The 12,413-nt window shown below is 50.7% G+C and overlaps 1 protein-coding gene across 1 annotated transcript in view; it reads right to left on the reverse strand.

The window, feature by feature from the left end:
• Positions 1-12,413, reverse strand: part of RALGAPA2 (Ral GTPase activating protein catalytic subunit alpha 2) — a 98,122-nt gene that overhangs the window by 30,075 nt on the left and 55,634 nt on the right. The window contains exon 37 of the mRNA XM_056487853.1: positions 9,018-9,145. Within this exon, the coding sequence (XP_056343828.1) occupies positions 9,018-9,145 (128 nt within the window). The remainder of the gene's footprint in view (positions 1-9,017; positions 9,146-12,413) is intronic.

The raw sequence follows: 12,413 nt of genomic DNA on the forward strand, positions 1-12,413 counted from the left end.
ACCAAAAAGCACAAAAAGCAGCTTCCTCCTATTCCCCTCACTTGATGTCACCATGTTCACGTCCCCCAGTAACAGGATGGCTTTCAAAGCTTTTCAGATGCAGGTACAGGGGAAGCCTTTCCTCTGTAGGATTACAGTGCTGCCCATCAAAGTACCTTTTACATAAGAGGCACAAAAACTCCTGTGCCTCCCTCCTTCTGGTGTCAGCTGCTCAGAGCTGGTCAGGCTGGAGGGAGTCAGATCTGCCTGGCATCCTCAAAGTATGGCCAGCACTCAGCTCAGCCCCTCGTGCTCAATAACAGAGAAACAAAGCCACAAAGAAATCCCAAATATAAGCCTAAAAACATTTTTCCTGTTTAGAAAGTTACTCCTGAACTTTTCATTAAGCAATTTCACCACGTATGGCTCATGGAAATCACACACTGAAGTCAAGGTCTCTTCAAAAGATAATTTGAAAAATGACCTAAACCTGTACTGGTGGCTGCATGTTTGTGTGACCACCAGTGCCTGCAGGGCTGGGGGGTACCCATGGAATCTGCCCTGCTGGATGGAAACTGCCTTTGCTTTGAGGACACGGAGCATCCCCCAGACCCCGGCAGGGCCAGCAGCCCCCCAGGAGCCCTCAAACCATCCCCTGGAAAGGCTTTTCCTAAATCCTGCCGGCAGGAGCCCCCGTAACAAGTGGCTCTGGGGACCCGAGGCTGGGCTGGGCCACCTCGGTGCCTGGCCACAGGTCCCTTTGTTCCTTTGTTCGGTCCTTCCTCCAGCACGCTTTTTGTCTGGAACAGCCCCGGCTTCTCGCTCCCTCCTACCCAGCCTTTTCACGACCCGATCGTTCCACAGAAACCAACCCGGGACCTGCCCCACTTTTCCCCGAATTCCGCAGTTTAGTTTGGTGATTACACTGCAAGGACCGAGAGCTTTTAATCTGAATGGCTCGGGGTAATTAAACTTGGTTTTGTTAAAACCTCGGCGCCGCCGCCGCGCGTTCCGCACAAAGGAATTAGGCTGGGAGGTTCCGAATCAGCGTCAGGGGAACCAGCAGCTCCCTCTAGTTGGAAAGCGCATTATCATTGTCCCTGAAGAGCCAGCAAACAGCAAGATCCCCAAATATCACAAGCTGCTAACAGCTTGGGACCTCGCACTGGAATACATAACCCCCGTACATCCACTGGTTACAATTCCCTCCTCTTAAATGAAAAATAACTTTTTGTTATCTATAGTAGCGACTTCCAATTTTTTTTTTTTATACGTTAACTACAGAAAAATTTAAAAATCCCAGCATTTGACAAGGAACCCGCTTTGGAACAAAAAACCTGCCGCACGTTAGGGCTGCGATTTGCAAAGCGGCTTTCACTGAAATTTAAAATAAGCGTCAGAGCGTGCATATGCTTTAAATAAATATAGGGTTTCAGATATTGATCCAGAAGCCACCTCCTTGCATTTCCATGGCTTTGAAACTAAAGAAGAGGCTTTTTAGCCCGAGGGGTTAAAAGTGTGGGTGTGGAAGTGGGCTTTTGTTGGAAAAATTAGCAATGCTATGAGTCATTGTGCATTAGCGGCAGAATAGTTTTGCATCTTGTATGAATCCAGACACCATATGCCATGCGGGGCCGGCCGGCGCTGCGGTGCCACGTGGGCATCCCCAGCGGAAAGGCTGTCGGAGCGCGGCCGGCCGGCCCGCCGGACATTGTCGGGAGCAGCAGGAACAGCTGGTAAGCCAGCAGAGCCCCGAGCCCGGCCCGCATGCTAATGAGCCGGCCGGCCGCACAAAGCCCGGCCCGCGGGAGCGACCCCGGGGCCCGCGGGAGCCGCGCCCGGGCGAGCCAGCCAGCGCGCCGCCGCTGCGAGCGGGACACCGACAGCGGCACCGACAGCGGCACCGACAGTGGCACCGACAGGGACACCGACAGGGACACCGATAACGGCACCAAGAGTGGCACCGACAGCGGCACCGACAGGGACACCAAGAGTGGCACCGACAGTGGCACCGACAGTGGCACCGACAGCGGCACCGATAACGGCACCGACAGGGACACCAAGAGTGGCACCGACAGCGGCACCGACAGCGGCACCGATAGTGGCACCGACCGGGACACCAAGAGTGGCACCGACAGCGGCACCGACAGCGGCACCGACCGGGACACCAAGAGTGGCACCGACAGTGGCACCGACAGGGACACCGACAGGGACACCAAGAGTGGCACCGACACTGGCACCGACAGGGACACCAAGAGTGGCACCGACACTGGCACCGACAGGGACACCGACAGGGACACCGACAGTGGCACCGACAGCGGCACCGACAGGGACACCAAGAGTGGCACCGACAGTGGCACCGACAGCGGCACCAAGAGTGGCACCGATAACGGCACCGACAGTGGCACCAATAGTGGCATCGACAGTGACACCAATAGTGGCACCAATAACGGCACTGACAGTGACACCGCACCAATAGTGGCATTGACAGTGGCACCAATAATGGCACTGACAGTGGCACTGACAGTGGCACCAATAGTGGCGCCAACAGTGATACCAATAATGGCACAGACAGTGGCAGCAATAGTGGCACCGACAGTGGCACCGACAGTGGCACTGACAGTGGCACCAATAAAGTGGCACTGACAGTGGCACCAATAGTGGCACCAATAACGGCACCAACAGTGGCATCCACACTGATACTGCACTGACAGTGGCACCAATAGTGGCACTGACAATGGCACTGCACCAACAGTGGCACCGCACTGAGAGTGGCACTGACAGTGGCACCAATAGTGGCATTGACAGTGACACCACACCAATAGTGGCACCACACCAATAGTGGCACCAACAGTGGCATTGACAGTGGCACTGACAGTGACACCACACCAATAGTGACACCACACCAATAGTGCCACCAACAGTGGCACCAATAGTGGCATTGACAGTGGCATTGACAGTGACACCACACCAATAGTGGCACCAACAGTGGCACCAATAGTGGCATTGACAGTGGCATTGACAGTGACACCACACCAATAGTGGCACCAACAGTGGCACCAATAGTGGCATTGACAGTGGCATTGACAATGGCACCACACCAATAGTGGCACCGACAGTGGCACTGACAGTGATACAAATAATGGCACCGACAGTGGCACCAGCAGTGGCACCAACAGTGGCATCCACACTGATACCGCACTGACAGTGGCACCAATAGTGGCATTGACAGTGGAACCAGCAGTGATACCAATAATGGCACTGACAGTGGCACTGTCACCGATGGTGACACCAATAGTGGCACTGATAGTGACACTGACAGTGACACTGCACTGACAGTGGCACCAACAATGGCACCACACCAACAGTGGCACCAAGATGGCACCGCACCAACAGTGACACCGACAGTGACACTGACAGTGGCACCGATGGTGACACTGCAGCGACAGTGACACCAGTGGCACAGCTGCCTTGGGTTTTATCTCCTGCATTTTTCAGAATCTCTGTGCTCAGTGTGTCACTAGAACTTCACATAAGGTGTTAGTACGTTTTCTTTGCAGGATATTTAGACAAAACAATTTCTTCCTAGACAGATAATCAAGGACAGCCGGTACCCAAAAATCATGAACAACAACAGGGAGGGAAAGGGGCAAGGCAGGGGCTGAGACTCCATAGCCTGGGGCTGTGGTTGGACAATTGACCCCAAGATGCAGATGAACCAGGATCCACCTTGGATTAGATCTGTGAGCCCCAGCCAGGCTCTTGCACTGCCCAGAGTGTATCCTTTCAGTAAACTCCTATTTTATTCCTTTTGCTCTGTCTATCTCTGTTCAGCCTTTCTAGGCAACAGCAGCACCAGCCCCACTCCCAGCACCCCCCACCACAGCCCAGCCACAGAAACCCTGCTCCCTCTGCTTTTCACTGGCCTGTCTGTGACAAACAAAACAGCAAAAAAAAAAAAAAAAAAAAAAAAAAAAACAAAACAGAAAAAAATCCAAACAAAAACAGGACCAGGAAGCCCTGAGTGTGAGCAGAAATTCACAGGGAAGTTTCCAAAAGACACAACGGAGCTTTAGCTACGCACATCCCTTCGAAGGTGACGGGGGAAACAGCAAAATCATCCAAAATTACTTTGAAAAGACACAATGTGACCCCCGTGCAAACCAGCAAGAGCCACCACAAGATGGGATGAAGCACTTTTAGTGACCCAAATTTTGTTTTGTTTGGTTGGGTTTTTCTCCCTGACACGTATCACACAGTGAACTCACTTTTCATTTACAAACACATCATATTCTTGATGCCACTTAACTCCAGGCTTGTTTTTGGAACTGTCCATTGTATCAGCCAGCAAAGAAGAGACTCTACCACTGGGGATTATTTAGTGCTGCTGAAGAGCAGAGATGCTGCCCAGAGATCTGCAGTTTAAAACTGTGTCAGAATGAGCCTGGGACTTCCTCAAGGACCCTCAGCAAACCTGGCAGCTCCCAGCCATGGGGGAGCACAGTGGTCCATGAAGGGCTCTGGGTACCATCCACAGCTCCCTGGGCTCTGGGCACCCATCCACAGCTCCCCTGGGCTCTGGGCACCATCCACAGCCCCCCTGGGCTCTGGGCACCCCTGGACCTGCTGCCCCCCACAGCCACTGGCCACTGCCAGGTGCTGGTGCCAGCCAGGTCAGGTTCCCTGTCACATGAATTGTCACAGCTCCCCTGACACGTGCTGTAGAATTTCCTAGCCATTCCCATCAGCACTGACATAGCTGGAGGGCACTGCTTCTTGGGATGAAATAAAGGGGACAAACTCTGAGCTCTCCCTGAAAGCAGTAACAGGCTTTCCATCTCATTTCCCCAGAGCTCCAAATGCCAGTGCCACAAACCACACACTGAGAGGGACACAAACACCACACCAGCCTCCAGAACATCTGACAGCCATTCACACAGTTCAGCCCATCACAGAAAATACCTTTCTTTCACAGATAAAGCAGGTAAGCAGATCAGGCACTCCCTATTAGGTTAATCAGAAATTGGCTTAAGCCAAGAAAGGGATTTCATTCAGAATTTGAAGCTGATGTTCTTTGCCTAATCTCCTTGGTTCCAGATATTAACACATCCAGGATATATTAGTATTTCAATATCTGGATGAGATGCAATGAATTGAAGTTATGGGTGTCTTTTTTGTTAAGTGTTTAGATGGAGTTTTGGCTTTACCCTGCTGAGCTGCTGGCTGGCACAGGCCAGCAGGCACAGCACTGCCATTACAGTGGAGAAAACTCTGAGAGTTACTCATTTATATCAAATTACTTCTCCAGGGTCAGGGCTGTGTTTTCCTCAAAAAGGAGTGCAAGCTGTGAGCTGGGAAATGGTGACATCCAGTGCTCAGACATTACATAAGGAGTTCTCATCCCCACCGTGCTCATCTGAGCTTGGTCAATGCACAGACAGCTCCAGCACCTGATGTCACAGCAAAGAGTGCAGGAGGCAGAATGAGAATCAAACCCCTCTGCTGCCCATCAAAACAAACCAATGTACCCCAAAATCAGACTGTGCACAGAGATCATTTTATAACCAGTCTGTTAATAAACCCCAACAAGAACTAGCTCCCTATTTACTCACTCACATGAAGGAAGTACATGTAGTAGCTTGAATTTTTAATTGCCAAGAATTTAAAGACTACCAGAAACCACTGAAAAACGCAGAAAAAACAGAAACACTGAAAACCCGGGCAACGAGAATTGCACTTCTTTGGGATTCTAAGAGGAGCTTTCTGAGCAGACATCACTATCCCCAATCCCTAAGCCTTTTTGGAGCCCAGGATTGAATTATGGGCCAACCAAAGTGCCTGGCACCTGCCAAACCAGCTGCATTCCAGGTCTGAAGGGTGACTATCACCTGAGCCTAGAGCCTGTCAGCTGCCAGTGTAAACCCTGCTTTCTCCCAGTACTCACCCCCAGGCAGCAGCTCCCAGAGAGGAGCCCTGCTGCAGCTGAGTGCCACGGCACTCCAGATCACACAAGTGCTGCAAATCCCTCCCAGCACACAGCTCGTTTCACACACGCTGGAAGAGTGTTCAGAGATGCACTTCCACAGCCCCACTCCCACCAGCCTCTGAAAAATGCAGCACTGCTGAACCAGAACTGACCCCTGCTTAGGTATGATTTGTTTGCAAGGGAGATTTGCTCAGTTATGATTTGTTTACTGCTGCTGCTTCCTTTCCCCAGCACATACAAAAGATGCACTCAAAAACCTGCATAAACATATTCCTTTGCAATTGTAGTAAGCTTAAGTATTATTTCGTGTTCATGTAAAATTTAAGTCATCCTACTGCTTGTGATTTCTGTGAGTCCCAGTCACATTTAAAATCAGATACTGCCTGGAAAAGCAGCCTGCAGAGGCTGCTGGAGCACACTGCCTCATGCTCAGCAGCCACTCAAGGATGGCAGGAGTCCCAGTCAGCAGGGGCTGCAGCGCTCAGCTCAGTGCTCCCTGGCACCACGGAGGAATAAAATGGGAATTTGGAGCACAAACTGATGTACAGCCATCCCTGCCCATGGAAGCACTGCAGCAGCAGCAGTGCTGCTCCAGGGACAGCTGAGCTGTGCATGCAGCACCCTGGGCTGTGCCACCATGTGCCCCTGGATGGACACAAAGAACCTGCAGCCAGAACTGAAGCTGAAACACACTTAATTGCTTTTTAACGAACCTAATGAATTCCTTAAAACCAAAAGCACTACATAAAGGTGAAAAAAAGAGATCACAAAGCAGCCTGGTGTGGGCTGCTGCAGTCAGCTCCTCGTGCTCAGGGATTTCCAGGAGGAAGGTGGAATCTGTGGCACCGCGGCCGGGCAGCGATGCTCCCGCGGCTCCGGCTCCCGTCCCCATGGAAACCCCTCTCGGATATTGTCCTCGCTCCCGGAGCACCAAGTCGGGAGCCCTTTGTGCCTGAGGAGATTTCTTCCACAACCTTCCAGCAACAGACCCTACAGCTTCCTCCTGACTCTTTCCTAATTGAGATGCAAATTAATCTCTGTGGCTGATTACACTTCCCTTACAGCCCCTGACAAGTGCAGCTGTACCGGAGTTTACAGACTTTCCAACAAGTGACTTCAGCTGTCACTGCTGGCAAGGTGCTGCTCCCCAGCACCACGGGGGGATGAACAGAGCAGGGATGGCTCCCTGCAGGTCCTTCCCACCCAGCCAGGCTGCAGCACCTTATCCCTGCTGCACCACTGCCACCAAAGTGTTTGATCTGTCTGTTATCAAGCACAAAGCCCTCAGCACTGACCCTCAGCAGGGATGCTGCTTTTCTACACGACCCACGTGCCAAGGAGAAGCACAGACAGTACAGATCCTCCTCAGCTCTGCCTCACTCTGTCCTGCAGCCCCCATCCCAGCTACAGGTATGACTGGGTGTGCCAAACCATCCCTCACTTTGCCAGGAGCATTGCTGTCCAATTCTCCCTCCTGCTGACATGATTTATTTCCATCCCCAGCCTGAAAAATGCACTTTCACCCACTGGCTTGCCTCCTGTCCTGCACAGCAAACACAGACCTGAGCCACCCACTGCACTGGCCAGGCCCAAGGATCACCTTTACACAGCCCCACACTCACATTCCAAGTGCTTATTTAGCTCAGAGCCTGCTTTATCTGCAGAATGAATTACAGATCGCTTCCTCTCCTGCCCCGATGGGATCTGCCCACCACATCCCCTTTGTCCCACTGCAGCAGTTTCCCAATCCACTTCCATTTATCAGACAGACAAGTGGCAGTTCATTCACCACGGGCAGCACTGGTGCAAAAGGAGGTGAAAAGAATGTGGGGACAGATGCTCCTGTGCAGAGCAGAGCCCTGGGCTGCGGTGTCTGCTGGGCTCTGTCACCCCAGGGACCTCGGGGACCCTCGGGGACACCCCCTGGACAGCAGCAGGGCCAGCTGGGGAGTGCTGCTCACTCAGAACGCCCAGCAACAAAACGTGGGAGGGCTCCGGCTGCTGCTCATGCCCATTTCACTACACTGTTACTTTCCTATTAAACACCGAGAAACTGACGGATCCAGCTAAGTTCTGCACAGCACAGTTTCAGGAATTTGTTACATTTCTCTCAAGAGACAGAAGAAAACACAACGAGCCTTGACTCACCTGTCAGGCGTAGCCACAGTTTGCACAACCACCACCATCCGCTTTACAATGAGAAAACAATTAGCTGTTAACACAAATCTATTTAACTTCTAATTTCTGATGGCTTCTGCAAAGTACACTGCATAAAATTTAGCCTTAAAAAAACCCCAAAGAGTACCTTGAGGACAGTCCATGTTTTAAAAATGTGCATTTCAAACGAATTCCTCAATGCTCTTTCAAGGATCAAAACATTTCACAAACTCTTTTCAAGTCATGTGATTAGAAAAACACCCAAATCAAACGTTCCCCAGAGAAAGCAAGGTGCAGTGTTAGTCCTGAGGTCAGTGATGTGATTGGCAAAACAAGCTATGAAATGCATGATGGCATTATGAGAGCAGCATGGGTACAAACCAGCACTAACACCAGGGCTCTGCAGCACCCAAGAGCCACAACCTGCCACAACTCCTGTCCTGAGAAGCCACTGGTGGGAAACAGCTCCTGGAAATGCCCAAACACAGGTGTGGCTGCAATGAAAGTGGAGTTTGGGACCTGAAACATCTGCATCTGAGGACAAATCCCATCTGCCCTATTAATGTAATGAGTCCAAGAGAAGTTAATTGGATAGGATCAGAGCACGACTGAGCTCTGGCTGCCAGCCTGACATACACACTCCACAACTTCTATCAGAAAGGTGCTATGAGCTGAAATGAGCTACCACCTCTCACAGATCAAAGCAAGCCATGTCCCTGGTGAGAGCCCATTCCATTTTGGACACACTGAGAACACAGAGCTGGACACAAAAAGCTCTGACCTTTGGCAAGGAAAGCGAACAGGACAGGGCTTCCACCCCAGCCTACCTCTCTGCAGGACGGTGCTCCAGCTGAGAGCCCTGCCAGGGCAGCCCTGCCCCCTGGAGAAAGGATACAAGCTCTGGTAGAGGGGGATGAGGGACTTGACAGCTCTGCTGGCGTTGATGCAGGTGGCACAGATGAGGCTGGGCAGCAGCTTGGCGGTGACGATGGCGCCGTCGAAGAGGGGACCGAAGAAGGGCACCTGGCACCAGACAGAAAAACAGGCTCAGAACCACTGCAGGGCACTGGCACAGCGTCCTGCCATGGCACACTGCTTCCCAGTGTGGCACTCACCCCCAGGCTGGTCAGTGTGCAAATCCCCCATGGCTGCCCTCAGCACACTGCACACACCCCCACATCTCACAGCACTCTGCTGGCTGAGCACGAGCTGCCTGCACCTAGAAACTGAGGCCATCCATGGATCTGCAATCAGTATGCCTTTGGCAGAGGATGTTAGGGGCTGTTTTCCATCTGGGATCCCAACAGGAGACCCCAGTTCACTGGCTGACTCCAACACTGGCAGCAGGCTTTGCAAAGAGGCATTTACTTCAGATAATCCTCTATAAACTCCTTCCGTGGATTTCACAGAAGAGAAAAAAGCCTCGGGCTGGTCCAAGATAAGGAGGTGTGTGGATGGCAGAGCAGGGGCTCTCTCAGGGGCAGAGCACAGGGTCACACACAGGCCCAGGTGCCCAAATGCTGCTCCTTCGGGGCCACCTGCACAGGAAACCCCTGTGTGACATCCTCTGGTGACCTAAGGCTCTGCACACAAACACCACACTACACCCAAGAGATGCTTTCTAAAAGTAAACTGTGCCCAGAATTGCAGGGACAAAACAGACCTGAGCCTGCCAAACCCAGAAAATGTTGATGTTTAAATACATAACTTAGAGTAAATTTTTGCAAGTGCTCAAACTCATTTCCCTCTCACAGACTCAAAATGAAAAAAACAACCCCCCAGCTAAAGCCCTAGACAGAAGCCAGGAGCAATTATCAATATTTAAGCTATGGATTTTTTTCCATCTGTACAGAGGCTTATCACATAAATAAATACCCTCTATTATTCTTCTCCAACTGCTTGTGGTGACTGTGACAGTCATTCAATAAATGGACAAAGGGAATAATATAAATCCCCTGCATCTAGGGAATTCCTCTAATTAGAAGTGGCAATGAATTACAGAAGAAATTTGGGTTTAATGTAACATCTGCAAATGACAGCTGTCTCTGCACACACTTCTTCTGTCATTCCTTTACTTAAAATAATTACCCACCCCCAAAAAACCTGAAAAGTGTAAAATGTTTCCATAGTGGCTTTACCTTCTTTTCTATTTTTTTTATTTACTGCTGGCAGTTGGAAGGGAAGGGGACAGAGGAAGATCTATGCCACCAAAACAATAATGTTATGGAGCACCAAGTTCTGCCTCTTTAGGCAGCAGCAATGTTTTTAAGTGAAATTTTTATCCAGTGCACTGTCTAGAAGCATTAGCAGCAGGAGAAAAGAAGGCAAAAGCAGAGCTAAGGAGGTTAAGTACATCCCAGCATTAGAGTGATAGCAGCACACAAACACCAGATATTTGTAAAGTCAGACCGGCAGATGCTCTGGGCGGGGGAATTCCCCGCCGGGCTTTTTGGACAAGTAGGTTTTGCTTACAGCACTTGCAGCAGGAGCTGGGGAGCGGGGCAGGCTCTCTCAGCAGTGCAGCACAGAATTTACAGATGGCAGCCAGGGGCAGGTCGGTGGTTCGTGCCCTGGGTGGATCAGCAGCAGCAGCAGCGCCGAGGGCTGTGCAGCTCGCCGCGATCCGAGCGCACGGAGCCGGGATCCCTCATTCCCCAGCACACCAGCAGCCCCACCGAGGGGCACCAAAGCCACTGCAGCTGCCCCAGGGCAGCTCCCACCTGCGGGGGCTCTGCCCTAGGCAGGGCTGGGGAGGCCAGAGGAATGCCCAGGGCACGCTGCCTGCTCTGCTCAGCTCAGCACCCAGCGCCCAGCCCGGAAAACAGGGCTTCGCACAAACAGCCTGCTGTGACACGAATCAGTTACAGAAATGGAGGGAAACATCCCCTTCTGTGAGCACTCCAAATGTCACTGCAAAAATTCATATTCAGCCCGCTGCAAGCACCTGCTCCGTCCCAACCTCCGACAGCAAAATCATTACTGCTGCAGTAAAAGTAGGCAAGGTTAAATAAACCTCCCGAGCACAAAGCCTTCCCCTCTGCAGCGAGCAGCACTAGTTAAAGGAGTGGGGAATGGGTAAATGATTGTACCAAATGGCTGAGAATTAATCTCCGCTGACGAGCTGCAATCTAACGAGGCATCTGTGTCCCAGGGAAGCCGCAGCATGTCCCTGGCGGTATGTGCAGCCCGAGCCTGCCTGGCATGCTTTGTCCCCCCTCGCAGGCAGCTTTGCCTCTCATTGTTCCCGACATCCTCGTGCATCTGTGACGCGTGGAATGCATTCACACTAACAGACTTACTATTGTCTTCCCTCCCAAGCTTTGTCGGGCAAAGACTGCAGCACGGCTCCTGATAATTATATTGCTTAATTAATCAAGACAAAAAAAATTTGCAAATCATTGCCCGGTTGCCAAGCAGGGAGATCAAAAATGAAAACAATACAAGCTGAAGCGACATAACAAAAGTAACAGCTATCTGATCAGAAATTCTTCTATAATGAAGCTATTAATGCTAAAGCGGTTAATGTTAACATTGCTCCAGGTGTCTCTACTTGGCTGCAAACAAAAAGGCTAACATTATGGATATAAAAGGCCAAATGTTGCCATGGATTCTGTAACCTGATAGAGAGGACAGCCTTTTCATTCGATTAGGGAATGCAATTTAAATGCCAGGGACTGAAGCCAAACAACAGACATTTCTCTCTGCAAGGCTCGTTCATTCACCCTGGGGTCAGTAGCTGGTGAACAAAAGGTCAGCCACACTTGCCCTGGAAATGTCTGGATTAATTTTATTACATTGTAATGGTTTGTACTTTAAATGTAGGGATAACACTAAATTTCCAGTTAGCTCTTATTCTGGCTGCCCGTTGGGTGGTTTTGACTAATATGTGAGATGACACAGCTTTTCTCTGTCGCTCCAGAGAAGTCTCCAGCGTGTTCCTAACGCTAAACTCTCATTTCCCTGATGGAACATTAAAAGACAAAATGCTCAAAAACTAAACTGCACAGCTCAACACCAAGTGTAAAAAAAAACCCCAACAACCCCACTATTAGAAAATTTTCAAGTCTGAAATGTCTACTGCCAAAGCCGTGGTCATCAATATCCAACAGCTCCATCATTCACAACTCAAAAAACAGTCACTGCAGCAGGTCAGTGTGGGATATGATGGAGGCATGTAGCACAGCTGGCTACTCCTTTGGACAAACACTGTCCTCATACAAGGCAAAGGGTGTTTATCACACTACTTTCACAAAGTATATTTTATGCATATTTTTGCATCCATAATGTACCA

Source organism: Oenanthe melanoleuca, chromosome 3 (genome assembly GCF_029582105.1).
Source record: "Oenanthe melanoleuca isolate GR-GAL-2019-014 chromosome 3, OMel1.0, whole genome shotgun sequence".
Lineage (NCBI taxonomy): Eukaryota > Metazoa > Chordata > Aves > Passeriformes > Muscicapidae > Oenanthe > Oenanthe melanoleuca.